This window comes from Gadus morhua, chromosome 14, assembly GCF_902167405.1.
Source record: "Gadus morhua chromosome 14, gadMor3.0, whole genome shotgun sequence".
Taxonomy (NCBI): Eukaryota; Metazoa; Chordata; class Actinopteri; order Gadiformes; family Gadidae; genus Gadus; species Gadus morhua.
The window spans coordinates 5,162,391-5,177,390 of NC_044061.1; the positions used below are offsets into that span (position 1 = coordinate 5,162,391).

The 15,000-nt window shown below is 47.7% G+C and overlaps 2 protein-coding genes across 3 annotated transcripts in view; one reads left to right on the forward strand and one right to left on the reverse strand.

Annotated features, from left to right (window-relative positions):
• Window positions 1-3,502, reverse strand: part of greb1 (growth regulating estrogen receptor binding 1) — a 29,831-nt gene extending 26,329 nt beyond the window's left edge. Inside the window, exons 1-4 of the mRNA XM_030377462.1 lie at window positions 3,319-3,502; window positions 3,008-3,124; window positions 2,185-2,361; window positions 1,165-1,347 (exon numbers count right to left, since the gene is read on the reverse strand). Of these exons, the coding sequence (XP_030233322.1) occupies window positions 1,165-1,347; window positions 2,185-2,361; window positions 3,008-3,124; window positions 3,319-3,472 (631 nt within the window). The 5' untranslated portion in view covers window positions 3,473-3,502. The remainder of the gene's footprint in view (window positions 1-1,164; window positions 1,348-2,184; window positions 2,362-3,007; window positions 3,125-3,318) is intronic.
• A 6,611-nt stretch (window positions 3,503-10,113) lies between these two features.
• The window catches only part of phka2 (phosphorylase kinase, alpha 2 (liver)), a 19,125-nt gene continuing 14,238 nt past the window's right edge, over window positions 10,114-15,000 (forward strand). For both annotated transcript variants that reach the window (XM_030376646.1, XM_030376647.1), the window contains exons 1-9: window positions 10,114-10,417; window positions 10,528-10,656; window positions 11,228-11,386; window positions 12,360-12,407; window positions 12,725-12,893; window positions 13,366-13,448; window positions 13,707-13,787; window positions 14,030-14,128; window positions 14,733-14,879. In XM_030376646.1, the coding sequence (XP_030232506.1) occupies window positions 10,579-10,656; window positions 11,228-11,386; window positions 12,360-12,407; window positions 12,725-12,893; window positions 13,366-13,448; window positions 13,707-13,787; window positions 14,030-14,128; window positions 14,733-14,879 (864 nt within the window). In that variant the 5' untranslated portion in view covers window positions 10,114-10,417; window positions 10,528-10,578. The remainder of the gene's footprint in view (window positions 10,418-10,527; window positions 10,657-11,227; window positions 11,387-12,359; window positions 12,408-12,724; window positions 12,894-13,365; window positions 13,449-13,706; window positions 13,788-14,029; window positions 14,129-14,732; window positions 14,880-15,000) is intronic.

Genomic DNA, 15,000 nt, shown 5'->3' on the forward strand with positions numbered 1-15,000 from the left:
GAGATACATTTCACTAATAAGCAGGTAGGGGTAAGGACATCTTGCTCTCTAGGTACCTACAGGTAGGCTGTGGAAATTAGGGTCTAAACACAAAACCTTTCAGATGGGAGTCAAAGGCTTTCCTGAAATAACTCATAACCAAACAAACATATGCCCAAGAGATCGCGGTACTTAATTTGATCTCCGACACAAATGTCCGTACATCCACAAACCAGAAGACACCAAAATCCACACAGCACTGTTCAAGAGATATTTGGTCCGACCTTTTCGTTAGTAAGATTTGCTAATCTCCTTTCCCAGGCTGCTGAGCTGGAGAGAGCAGATGTACGGGATCCTATGATAACCCGGGGGCCATAATAATGTTCCATTAGTGAGTCGAGGAGCCATATTTCAGTACGGCCCCCAGCGCTGACCCTGTAGGCCCTCTTGTTGACCTCTGCTCACTTAGAGCACCACCTGGCCAGCTAGCCCAACAGGTAAACGCTCCTCTCACACTAGGCTGGGAACAGCTCTTCTCCAGCGTCAAATACCCAGAAATGTTCATCAAGAATGACTTGGATGTGTATATTTTTGTGTGGAGAATCAGAATGGGAAGAATTTCAGCCCATGGTTTCAAAGAAACAACTGGACAACACTTGAGGTAGTCCCGGGTTCTAGGTTCTTGGTTATCTTGGTTTGGTTCCTAGGTTTCTGTGTTCTCTTGCTTTTGGTTCTCTGCCCTTCTAAGATCTAGGGTCTAGGGCTGAGGCTCTAGCGCCTGGGTTCTAAGGTATCGGTTCTAAGACCTGGGCTCTAGCGCCTGGGTTCTAAGGTATCGGTTCTAAGACCTGGGCTCTAGTGCCTTGGTTCTAAGGTATCGGTTCTAAGACCTGGTCTCTAGTGCCCAGGTTCTAAGGTATTGGTTCTAAGATCTAGGCTCTAGTGCCCAGGTTCTAAGGTATCGGTTCTAAGATCTGGGCTCTAGTGCCTTGGTTCTAAGGTATTGGTTCTAAGATCTAGGCTCTAGTGCCTTGGTTCTAAGGTATTGGTTCTAAGATCTGGGCTCTAGTGCCCGGGTTCTAAGGTATTGGTTCTAAGACATGGGCTCTACGGTCGAGACTCTAGCGCCTCGGTTCTAAGGTATCTGGCTTTGGTTCTCCAGGTTCACCAGGTCGCTGTCCTCACCGTGTCCCCTCCAGCAGATGGCGGGCCCGCGGACCAGGGTTCCCTGGCCGTTCCGGTGCAGGAGGTGCTTTAAGTGCTTCTGTTTCTTGGGCTGCGTGCTGAGCTTCAGGTTGATGTGGTTGGCGAACTCGGTGAAGTAGCGGAAGCCCTTCTCCCCGCAGCCCACGCAGTTTCCCGAAAACCCTGCGGACACGGGGCGCACGCAAGGCGGGAAACACGTCAAGAAAAAGGCTAAGGTTGAGTCAAAAGTAGGCCTCCTATCATCGTCCTAACAATCTTTGAATGAAATAGTTAGATATGGTTAAAAGGTTGAATAGTGCATATGATCCAGTTTGATTGTTTACTGTGACACCTGAATTTCCCTTCTGGAATGAATGAAGAGGAATCTTATAATCCACTGTGTGTTAGCATGTGTAGTCACATGACTTCAATGTATATTTATACAGTAGTACCCGCCCATCAGTGTGTATTATTCTCCTCTTCCATGCTCCAGTGTGCTGTCTAATGTATATTAGTTCACTGTATGGCTATGTTCTCCTCATATGCTCCAGTGTGTATCAGTTCACTGTATGGGGGGGCTACGTCCTCCTCTTATCCTCCAGTGTGCTCCAGTGTGTATCAGTTCACTGTATGGGGGGGCTACGTCCTCCTCTTATGCTCCAGTGTGCTCCAGTGTGTATCAGTTCACTGTATGGGGGGGCTACGTCCTCCTCTTATGCTCCAGTGTGCTCCATTGTGTATCAGTTCGCTGTATGGGGGGGCTACGTCCTCCTCTTATCCTCCAGTGTGCTCCAGTGTGTATCAGTTCACTGTATGGGGGGGCCACGTCCTCCTCTTATGCTCCAGTGTGCTCCAGTGTGTATCAGTTCGCTGTATGGGGGGGCTACGTCCTCCTCTTATCCTCCAGTGTGCTCCAGTGTGTATCAGTTCACTGTATGGGGGGGCTACGTCCTCCTCTTATGCTCCAGTGTGCTCCAGTGTGTATCAGTTCGCTGTATGGGGGGGCTACGTCCTCCTCACCCAGCAGTGCGTTGCGCCCCTGCTCGTCGGGCAGGAAGCGGCTGTCCACCACACACACCAGCAGGGTGTCTGGGACCTGGGAGGACTTGACCCCCACCAGGAGGAACCCCGGGGGCACGTCCAGGGGGTCCGTGGACAGGGAGGACAGACGGACGCTTCGACCCGCCTGGCAGAAACCTGAGGAGGGGGGGAGGAGTTAGAGCACTTCAACACTTGATTTATTGATTACTGTGAGGATGGTAAGACAATGTCAACCAATATGACAACAATTCTCTCCGGATAGGCCTACTACAGCCTAGAGCTGGCTGAGTAGGCCTACTACAGCCTAGAGCTGGCTGAGTAGGCCTACTACAGCCTAGAGCTAGCTGGGTAGGCCTACTACAGCCTAGAGCTAGCTGGGTAGGCCTACTACAGCCTAGAGCTAGCTGGGTAGGCCTACTACAGCATAGAGTTAGCTGGGTAGACCTACTATAGCCTAATGTTAGCTGGGTAGGCGTAGGCCTACTGCAGCCTAGAGTTAGCTGGGTAGGCCTACTACAGCCTAGAGCTAGCTGGGTAGGCGTAGGCCTACTGCAGCCTAGAGTTAGCTGGGTAGGCCTACTACAGCCTAGAGTTAGCTGAGTAGGCCTACTTTAGCCTAGGGTTAGCTGTGTAGGCCTACTACAGCGCAGTGTTAGCTTGGTAGGCGTAGGCCTACTATAGCCTAGTTTTAGCTGGTTGGGCCTTCTATAGCCTAGTGTGAGCTGGGTAGGCGTAGGCCTGCTATAGCCTAGTTTTAGGTGGGTAGACCTACTATAGCCTAGTGTTAGCTGGGTAGGCCTACCGTCTGTGGTGCAGCATCCCTCCGGAGGGGGCTTCTTCTGGTAGGGCACTGTGGGGGGGCTGGACTCAGAGCCATTCTCCTCGTCTTCGTCGTCTTCATCATCTGCATCCAGACGACCTGATGGTAAACCCCCCCCCCCCCCCACACACACACACACACACACACACACACACACACACACACACACACACACACACACACACACACACACACACACACACACACACACATTTTAACATGTATATAAATACTCACGGATCCATAAAGGGTGCATGGGACCACTACGGTCCTGTGCGTGTGTGTGTGCCTACCGTTGGGGGGAGCGAGGGGCTCTGTCTCCAGGTAGAGCTGGGAGAAGACGGGCCGGGGGACCACAGTGCTGGACCGCAGCGACGCCTCGATGGAGTAGTGGAGAACCTCCTGGAAGCGGGCCATCCGCAGCTGGCCGGCACACGAGTTCCCCATCAGACCTCCTCCTCCTGCTGCTCCTCCTGCTCCTCCTCCTCCTCCTGCTCCTCCTGCTCCTCCTGCTCCTCCTGCTCCTCCTGCTCCTCCTCCTCCTCCTGCTCCTCCTGCTCCTCCTCCTCCTCCTGCTGCTCCTCCTGCCCCTCCTCCTCCTGCTGCTGCTCCTCCTCCTCCTCCTCCTGCTGCTCCTCCTGCTCCTCCTGCCTCTCCTGCAATGTAAATGAACTGCGTTTATACAGCGCTTTTCTAACCAGTGGCCACTCAAAGCGCTTTACAATATTGCCTCACGTTCACCCATTCACGCACACACATTCACACACCGACGGCGGAGTGAGCCGATGCACCAGCTCGTCGGGAGCAGTCAGGGTGAGGTGCCTTGCTCAAGGACGCCTCAACCTCCTGAGCTACTGTCGCCCCCCCCCCCCCCCACACACACACACACTTTATGGCAGAGTAAAAGCAAAGCTGTGTCTGGATGGTTCTTGTTAAAAACAGAATCGTTCATGCCATCTGCCAGCATGAGCAGTCAGTTCATCTTTGATTCCCAAGGAGTTTTATCAACGGGAGGAGACCAAAATGCCTCTGGACACAATTGGATAGACCTTCAACCAGTCACAGCAATGAAACGTATGCACATCAATTTTTTGGTTTGGGTATGTGTTAAGAGGTAAGACGTACATGGGAACAAAAGCATTTAAACATAGTTGCAGTTAACAGTTGTGGTTTCTCTAGTTTAACAATCAGTGTATAATCAGCGCATTATTATTAATACAAATATTATTGTATGAATAATCAGAAGAGTATGGGTTAATATTTACATTCAGTTGATAAGGTTAACCCTGAGTCCAAACACAAGAGGACTTCAAGAAGTAGTACAGAAGTACACACACACACACACACCACACACACACACAAACCCACACACACAGATGTCAAGAGAGAACGACTTAATAACTATCAGCTGTTCTTTCGGTCAGGGCACCCTGACCTAAACCATCTCACTCCCTCCCCTTTTCTCTCCCCTCTCTCTCTCTTGCTCCTGCTCTCCGTCACGCCGTCTCTCGCTCCGTCTCCCTCTCGCTGTCTCTCTCTCTTTCTCTCTCTCGCCGTCTCTCTCTCTGTCTCCCTCCCTCTGTCTCTCACTCTGTCTCCCTCTCTCTGTCTCTCTCTCTGTCTCCCTCTCTCTGTCTCTCTCTCTCTGTCTCCCTCTCACTGTCTCTCTCTCTGTCTCCCTCTCACTGTCTCTCTCTCTCTGGCTCCCTCTCTCTGTCTCTCTCTCTGTCTCCCTCTCTCTGGCTCTCTCTTTCTCACTCTCATTCAAAAAAGCCAAAGGCAGAGAGTCCACAGACAGCATTGGTTTAGGTTGAATTCAACACTAACCTCAACCAACATGTTGTATACTATTTGCTAACAGCTAGTAACATGTTAATATGTTATTAGCCTGTGGCTAATGCTAAAATACAGTTCTACTTCATCTCTTAAGTTATTACATATAGTTAAGAAGGAGGCATTTTAGTAGACATCTGACTTCATCCATATCGTTCAACCAGGACATGTATTGATTGATAAGGGTAGGACTTGTAGCAGTGTGTGCAACCAGTAGAGCCTTGTTAATTAGGTCAGACGCAAGACACAACCCTGCTAGTCTAATCCTCATCCAACTACCACACATATTAGCTGACACACACACACACACACACACACACACACACACACACACACACACACACACACACACACACACACACACACACACACACACACACACACACACACACACACACACACACACACACACGCATGCACACACTCTAGATGAAGAGGAAGGTATGGCTATAGTAAGAGTGTGGGTGATAGGGAGTAGGGAGGAAGAGGGGAGAATATGATAGCCCTGTGATTAAAGCTAATGGAGTAGGCATTGTACAGTTCAACAGAACAGCACAACACATCCGTGGAGCTGACAAGCCAGCAACACACATAGAGAGAGAGAGAGAGAGAGAGAGAGAGAGAGAGAGAGAGAGAGAGAGAGAGAGAGAGAGAGAGAGAGAGAGAGAGAGAGAGAGAGAGAGAGAGAGAGAGAGAGAGAGAGAGAGAGAGAGGGAGAGAGAGAATTAGAGAGAGAGAGAGAGAGAGAGAGAGAGAGAGAGAGAGAGAGAGAGAGATTTACGGCGGCCTCAACACGGTGTCTGAGCTACACTCTGGGACAGTTTTGTTCTCTCTCTCTTCGCAGGGGAAGAAGAATCTCCTTTCATCTCCCCCTTCTCCTCCTCCTGCTCTAGTCACACCATCCCTCCCCCCCCCTCCTCCCCCCTGGGGTGAGAGACACTATTGTAGTGCTTAGGCTGTGAACAGATAACCCCTAACACCCCAACCCCCTCCTGCTCTAAGAACCACCTCCTCACACACACACACACACACACACACACACACACACACACACACACACACACACACACACACACACACACACACACACACACACACACACACGCGCACACACACACACACACACACACACACGCACACACACACACAAAGCATCCCCCCAACACACACACACAAACACACACAAGCCTATTGCATTGCCTTTTCAAGCCGGGGAATGTTGCAGTGTTATTCCATCTCGCCTTCTGTATAAAAGGTACATACTACGGAATGGGGGGGCATGGAGGTTCCCCCTTTAGACCTGCAGCAGAGGTAGTGACAAAAAATTATACTAAAAAGAGTGAACCAGCAGGGCGGGACAGGGGTGAGACGTTTGAACGACATGTTGTGTGTGCGACTCCATGCTCGTATTCTACATCTCCTCCAACCGTTTTCTGGTCCGACAAAACCCATTGCTCACACGAATCCGATGTCGTCACGTCAAGCGTCAACAGGTCGTGCACGACGCACGGCAACTTTGCTTGTTTGATTATTAGTACAATGTAAAACGCAGTTCACCCAGTATTATTGCTTGTAATTGTGCTGTTGTGTTACATGCCACTCCCCTGATTGATTAAGAGAACACACGGGGGCGTGGCCTTCGGTATTTCCGAACACGTGTAAGAAACAATAGGTGGGCTTCAATCTGGCCCTGGATCTCACCCTCAGCTGGATCCAGGCTCTGCATGACTTCTGGCCTGCTGCCTCACTGTACAGCCAGAGAACCAGTCAGCCAGCCGACAAGTTAGGTGCGTCGGTTGTTTCCCGACCTCTGACCTTAGGTGGACCAAGAGGTTGTCATGACCATGCGGGTATGACCACATGTGCGGTGTGCAAACGGTTTAAAAAGCGGAAATCTGCAACTGTTTCCGCAAAGTCTTCGGTCCAGGGTTTGCGATCGTCGAATCCGACCAACGACGTCAACCGTTTGCAGATTTTTTCGGCGGGAAACTAGGTTCGATGTTTTTTGTTGGTGTATCTTTTCTCAGTTGCCTCACCACACCTTCTGGAGCAACAAACAGACAGCGAGCAAGATTAGTACCAGTCCCCCTACCAGGGGGATAAACTCTGCGGCCCATCCCACAAACCCATGCTCTGGTCTGACCCTTCTCATGACCAAGGGGTCAAAGGTGAGCCTAGATAACAATGTTTAAGCAAGACTTTGATGTGGGCGGTACTCCTTACACATACACACACACTCATGCTGACACAAGCTCATGCATGAACACACATACACACACACACTCACCCACACACACACACACACACACATATGAATACACACACGCATCCACACACATATGAACTAACACACACACACACACGCACGTCGCACACACACACGCACACACACACACACACACACACACACACACACACACACAGCGATGGGCTCAGACTCATTGGAAACAAAGGGCCTGTCTTAGGGGTGAAAGGTCATTCAGAGAGAGGCCAGATAGGAACCTCAGGCTGTTTCTATGCTGGACAGTCACCACATACCAGCCCCGCACACACGCACACAACACACACACGCAACACACACGCGCAACACACGCGCGCAGGGACAAACCCACACAGTGGCCGTGCTATTCATTCTTTGTGTGACCAGTCTGACCAGCAGTAGTCTCTGACCCCTTGCCCCAACAGCCTCAATATAGGATCATATTACACACACACACACACACACACACACACACACACACACACACACACACACACACACACACACACACACACACACACACACACACACACACACAACACCCAGCATTAGATTCCCTTATCAAGGATCGGGGACTCGCAGAAAATCCCTCTTTCAACGTTTTCCTCAATAGACAATCGGCCAGGCCAACTAGCCAACCCACTAACAAGCCACCCAACCAACCAACTAACCAACCAGCTAACCAACCAGCAAAACAAACAGCTAACCATCCATCTAACCAACCAACTAAGTAAGTCGCTAACCAACCATCTAACCAGCCATCTAACCAGCCATCTAAATAATAATGATAATAATTTATTACATTTATATAATGCTTTCAAGGTGCCCAAAGCGCATTACAGTGATGGGGGACCTCACTAACCATCAACCACTAAACAACCAACCACTCAGCCAAGCAACCAAGCAACCAGTCAAAAGTCTCCAAAAGCATCTTGTTGTCATTCTATACTACTTCCAACAACCTCCAACTGTCTTGTGAGGTACTCCAGCACACACTTGTTATGCTCGTATTTTGTTTGAATTCATTAATTTGTGTTCCCTAAGAAGCACATTACTTTCTGGATGTTCCAGGACTAAGATAATTCGACGGGGATAGCTGAGGGAGATCAAAGCACCAACTCCTACATCTTTAAATATGTTTCTGTCTGACTGTTATCTTACGATATGTCCCTGAAGCTTCTCTGACTCATGCTACTGCAAAAAGGCTTTTGTCCTCTCCAGTCTAATACAGACACTACAGGGTTTCTTGTGAAAACTTAGTTATAACCCAATTCCCTGCACTTTATTTCTATGGATCCAACATGCTTATATATAACACAATATTTGTGCATTTCATGCAATTTTTTATTTATATACAATGGCGTTATTCTCGTAAGAATTATACCTGGTAGTCAAATACATACATACAATTATTGATAAATAAATAAATAAATACATAGATAAATAAATGAAATTGATAAAAAACGAATGAGCTAATTCATAAATAAATGAATAAATATATCAGATGAGTGAATATTTATTAAATAAAATAGGCATGCAACCGATCAATTCAGACAGGATCATTCATCCATATCAAATTCAGAAGAAATTTAATTTAGAAATACTAATACTAATATAATAATACTACTCAATATTCGAACTTATTGCCATTGACAACCCTATTTAGCGTTAATAACATAGGGTAGGCATATATGTGCATAGGATAAGTTATCAATACCATCCTGAAGTACCAAAGTTGAGATGGCTCTATTCCAAGACCAATGACTGAGGTGTGTGTTATCATTGGATCACTTAAAGTAGTGCAGGACAGACACAGTTGACTTCCCAGTTTGTGTTCAGTAATGCAGTTGTACGTTATTAGAATAATTATCGCAGCATCACCACACACAAACCAGAAGAATACACAGTTCCCTGATCACTATGTTTACACCACTCATGCATTGCATTGTATTAGTTTAACAGCCACGCAGAGAAGCCTTATTTAAAATACAAAGGTAGAAAGAACCGAAGCTTTAAGAAAAAACACTGAATAAGTTAAATGAATAGTCAACTGACTTACCTGATAAATTACACCCCAGAGCCCAACAAGTAACTTATTTTTTCGGAACGGGAGGCAAGTTGGTACGATGTCCTTTTGCTATGACTTCACGTCAGAACCGGCGGTTCTTCTGCCTGCAGAAGCCGCGTGCCGTCATCAGTCCTGTCCCTCTCCGAAAGCAAACAAGACCCTCCCCCTTTACCTAAATATGGCCTCGTCCAACCATGGGACAGGTTTAAAAACCCGGCGTGCTGGGGAATACACCCACACACGTGTGTGTGTGTGTGTGTGTGTGTGTGTGTGTGTGTGTGTGTGTGTGTGTGTGTGTGTGTGTGTGTGTGTGTGTGTGTGTGTGTGTGTGTGTGTGTGTGTGTGTGTGTGTGTGTGTGTGTGTGTGTGTGTGTGTGTGTGTGTGCCTCTGTGCGTGTGTGCGTGTGTTTTACCCGGCAAATTGGGGCCAATACTAAACAAAGGTGCCATGGGGATTGTAATGAATTACTAGAAAGAATGCTAAATGGCTCCCCCTTTCGAAATAATATCATTACTACAATTAATCCGATCAATTGATCTTATTCAATTTAGATTTGTAAATGCATTAAAAAAAAATTCACTCTCGATTCAGTTAATTTAAAACATATTTCTGAAATAAAGAATTAGAAAAAAAAAATCTTGGAAAAAACGTATTCTAGGATTGAAGACTAGGTAATAGGTAAAATCAAAATAGGGTATTAATTCATTCACGATTATAGTAGCCTAGTTTATGCGTACATTTTGTAAGTTACCTTTTACACGTTTTATCATACCCGGGTCTCCTCATGGTACAGGTACAGTTATCCTATGTTTACCATGTTTTAAAAATGTTGCGCTATTCAAATGCCCAACCTAAAGAAACAGGGCTCCGAAAGCGGGGATATGGCGCCCTCTTTCGGCCGCTCAACAAACGATCAGGAAATGGAATGTAAGGGGTGTGTGTTGTGTTGACCATTTCTTCGAAGTTCACATTGGCAAACACCACCAGGGTGTCCTGTGTCAGCGCTTCACGTGTATTATGATACGCACCCGTTGCCACACTTTACAAGGAAGATGTGTGCTGCAACCGCAGCGGAATCAGCGCTCAGGATGTTCTGCTGTACTTTTGATGCATCAGTGATGTAGGCTACTGAAACAGCTGGATTCGATTGGACGCTCAGCAAAAACATCAATTTCGGCACCGTGATTAATCCAGTCATGTCAAAGCAGTGGATCTAAACGGAGCATATAGGTTCGTTTTAACTTTTGCGATTTCAGAATCCCTCGAGAATGACGGATACAGTGATTTGAATTAATTTTAATGAGTATATTGCAATGTTCTCTACCTGTCACTAATTGCAGCGTCTACGGTGGTTCGTACATCGGTGCTGTGTGCGTTTATCATCTGTGAAGATGAGGAGTCGCAGTAATTCAGGAGTGAAGCTGGACAGCTACGCCAGGCTGGTGCAGGAGACTATCCTCAACCACCAGGTAACAAGACAATAACACATCGTTATATAACAGCCATACCATGTGTACCATAAGACAGGCGCTGATATAGCTTAGGGTGTAACATGACATTACAACATGATAACACATAACATATAGCATGCATATAAGGTAATACATAAACCATATAAGGTAAACTATTTCAGTAATGTTGCATTGTAAGCAAATGCATGTTTACGATTGGTAAACGAAATCGTTAAGCTACGAACATTTTTTTAATTTATTTTTATTTGTTGCACTTTATTGTTGTTAATTGTCATACGATTTGAAATGTAATTTCCCTGTAGAATAGCCAATACAGGAGCAGGACACCTCTTATAAATAAACAAATGCTTGAGCAAAGTTCACGCTCCAAAGTAGGCTGAGTACATCGGAGCCTTATCTAGAAACCCCTTGAATTCCAACAGATGCACGCTAACCTGTATTGCATGCTGTTTGTGTGTGTACGTTTGTGTATGTACGCTTGCGTGTGTGTGCCTGCATGCGGTTGGATGTGCGTGTGTTTGGGTTTGCTTGTGCATGTGTGTGTAATCCTGTGTGTGTTGTTTGACAGAACCCAGTGACGGGTCTCTTGCCCGCCAGCGCCCAGCAGAAGGACGCCTGGGTGCGGGACAACGTGTACAGCGTGCTGGCGGTTTGGGGCCTGGGCATGGCCTACCGCAAGAACGCTGACCGCGACGAAGACAAGGCCAAGGCCTACGAGTTGGAGCAGGTGCGTGTGTGGGAGGGGGCGGCTGGGGGAGAGGGAGGGGGGGAGGGGGGGGGGAGAGGAAAGAAGGGAGCTGTAGAGAGGGAGAAGGAGAGGGAGGGGGGGCGAGGGGGGGAGAGAGGTGGGGGGAGGGGGAGAGGAAAGGAGGGAGGGAGCAGGGAGGAGGTGGAGAGAGGGAGAAGGAGGGAGGGGTAGAGAGGGAGAAGGAGAGAGGAGTAGAGAGGGAGAAGGAGAGAGGAGTAGAGAGGGAGTAGGAGAGGTAGAGAGAAGACGATGGAAGGTAGGAGGAAGAGAAGGAGGAATGGAGGGGTAGAGCATAAGAGAGATAGAGGGAAAGAATAAAGATAGAGAGAGAGGGGGGAGAGAGAGGGGAGGAAGGAAAGTGAAAGAGGGGCAGAGTGTGAGCATATAGATTGTGCATATTTGTGTGTGTGTGTTTGCTCAGCGATGGTTTCTGGGAAACAGGGTGAACAACCTGACACCAAGCCAAGTGTGTTAAGTAGGTCGGACACACACAAACACACGTGACACACACACACACACACACACACACACACACACACAACACACGTGACATAAGACATGCTATAGTTGGACACCTTACAGAGCTGTTCTTATATTCCTTCACCCTAAAAGCTACAGTTTCATACATAAAATGTGCAGGACATCACAGTCGGAGTCCAATGCTGTTAGAGCAGTTGTGTCAATACACAGTATATATGACATATGAGCACATATTAAACACATATGTGTTTCTTCATCTGCACAGTATGGTGTAACTGCAATCTTCATACAGTATTTAATGTAATATATAATATTATATAATAATATAAAATTATATATTTTTGTATACGTTTTTAACTATGGTGGTGGTGTTTCGTCCTGTGCACAGTGTGGTAACCGCTTTCTACATGCAATATGTAATGTAATATAATAATATATAATGTTTATAACTATGGTATGTCCTCCTGTGCAGAGTGTGGTGAAGCTGATGCAGGGTCTCCTACAGTGTATGATACGACAGGTTTGTGGATTTGATTTAGAAACTCAGCTCAGAAAGACTCGAAGGAGATCGAAGGTCTTACATTGACCACCTTTCAGTGTACGTGCACTGATTGACACATGAGCTGTCAGCTGATAGGCGGCACGTGACTAGAGTTTCCCGCCAGAACTAGCCATGCCTGATTGTGTGTGATTGATTATTAATATTGTTTTGAACATTATTATCCTAATTTCCTCCTTATCTGTGTTGTTTCGGTGTGCACTTTCCTCAACTCTGGTGTGTGTGTGTTCATGTGTGTGTTCATGTGTGTGTTCACGTGTGTGTGTTTCTGCGAGCAGGTGGCCAAGGTGGAGAAGTTCAAACACACCCAGAGCACCAAGGACTGCCTGCACGCTAAGTACCACACCCCCACCTGCGCCACCGTGGTGGGGGACGCTCAGTGGGGCCACCTGCAGGTCGATGCCACCTCGCTCTACCTCCTCATCCTGGCTCAGATGACCGCCTCGGGTACCCTCATAACTTATTATAGTTAATAACATAACGTAGTGCTTCCTCCTCCTGTTGGCTCAGATGGTCACCTCTGGTACCTCATAACTTATTATAGTTAATAACATAACGTAGTGCTTCCTCCTCCTGTTGGCTCAGATGGTCGCCTCTGGTACCTCATAACTTATTATAGTTAACAACATAACGTAGTGCTTCCTCCTCCTGTTGGCTCAGATGGTCGCCTAATATCTTAACTTAGTACTACCTCTTCATACTGGCTCAGAAGTGGTGCTTCTGGTGTGATATTATAATAATAATATCTTATCAAATGCATGCAAAACATACCTTGTTGTTATAAATTGAGTTGATGCTAAATCCTTTTGCGATTTGTAGCGAGGTACCTAGCCTCTGCCTGATCCTCAATACCATGTCTCTGAACTCAACTAAATGAATGTAGACAGAGTGAAAGATGGTTCGTACCCTGTCGCTGCAGGCCTCTGCATCATCTCCAACCTGGACGAGGTGGCGTTCATCCAGAACCTCGTCTTCTACATCGAAGCAGCATACAAAGTGGCCGTGAGTAGCTCCGCTCTGCAGGGATAAGGGAAGGACATGTAGCCCGGAGATAGTTAGGTGGAGAGGCTAGTCATGGAGGGGAATCAATAATAATCATCAGATTGGTGCCAGGTGAGTAACATCACCTTGCACTGATTTTAGCGAATCAGAAACCACCGATCTTTTGCTGCAGATTCTGCTGTTTATGCTGCAAGATTAATTCCTCATATCTACTCATCTACTGTTGGTTGGTGTAATGACGTCGTGGTGTTTCTGCAGGATTTTGGGATGTGGGAGAGAGGAGACAAGACGAACCAGGGCATTCCTGAACTCAACGGCAGCTCTGTGGGCATGGCCAAGGTATGACAGCCCATAATAACCCTGTCAGCATTGCCTCTGAAAATTTGACTTGGAATGTGGAATCAAATAAAGAATATATGTACAGTATATAATGTGTGTGTGTGTGTGTGTGTGTGTGTGTGTGTGTTTGTGTGTGTGTGTGTGTGTGTGTGTGTGTGTGTGTGTGTGTGTGTGTGTGTGTGTGTGTGTGTGTGTGTGTGTGTGTGTGTGTGTGTGTGTGTGTGTGTCGTGTGTGCCCGCAGGCAGCCCTGGAAGCCATCGATGAGCTGGATCTGTTCGGGGCCCATGGGGGCCCCAAGTCGGTCATCCACGTCATGCCTGATGAGGTGGAGCACTGTCAGGTATGGCCCCCCCAGCCTCTAGAGGGGTTGAGGCCCCCCAGCCTCTCGAGGGGTTGAAGCCCCCCAGCCTCTAGTGGGGAGGGTAGATCATATTCCTTTTCGGTCAGCGATCATTTTGAGATCTGACCCTGAGTGTCATCAATAAAGGGTATTATGTTGTGGTTGGGCTCCGGTTCCCTTTGTGAGTTAAACTTTCTGTTCTTCCTGAGATAAAAGTGTCACATTGACCTTAACTCGAACCCTGTTGGAATCACTGGAAATGCGTTATATATTTGTATTGATACATAATTTTTTTGGTCGCTAAAGAAGACTTCTGAAAGGAGTGCAACAGCTAGCTAACAGGCTACGAGGCTAGAGTTAGTATTAATTATAACAAATAGCACCGCACTCAAGGCTACAGAATGAGGGGATGTGACGGCAGGACAACGTCGCGCCTTGAGTCACTCCCTACCTATGGAGAGGCTTCCAGACTAGACTAGACACAGGACTCGAGGACGAGTTCAAATGCGTCACCTCTCCTCCACCTCTCCCCCACCTCTCCTCCACCTCTCCTCCACCCTCCTCCACCCCTCCCCCCCCTCCTCCACCTCCCCTCTGCCTCCAGGCCATCCTGTGCTCCATGCTGCCCCGGGCCTCCACCTCCAAGGAGGTGGACGCGGGCCTCCTGTCCATCATCTCCTACCCGGCCTTCGCCGTCGAGGACCCCGAGCTGGTGGCCGTCACCAAGTCGGAGATCATCAGCAAGCTGCAGGTACACGGCTGGCTCTGCTCCAAGTACCCTGTTCTAGTCGGGGCCATTCTAGGGCCCATTAGTTGGTTCTGTCTCAGTGTGTTGGGTTTAATTCAATTATGTGTACAGTAGCACTTTCGTT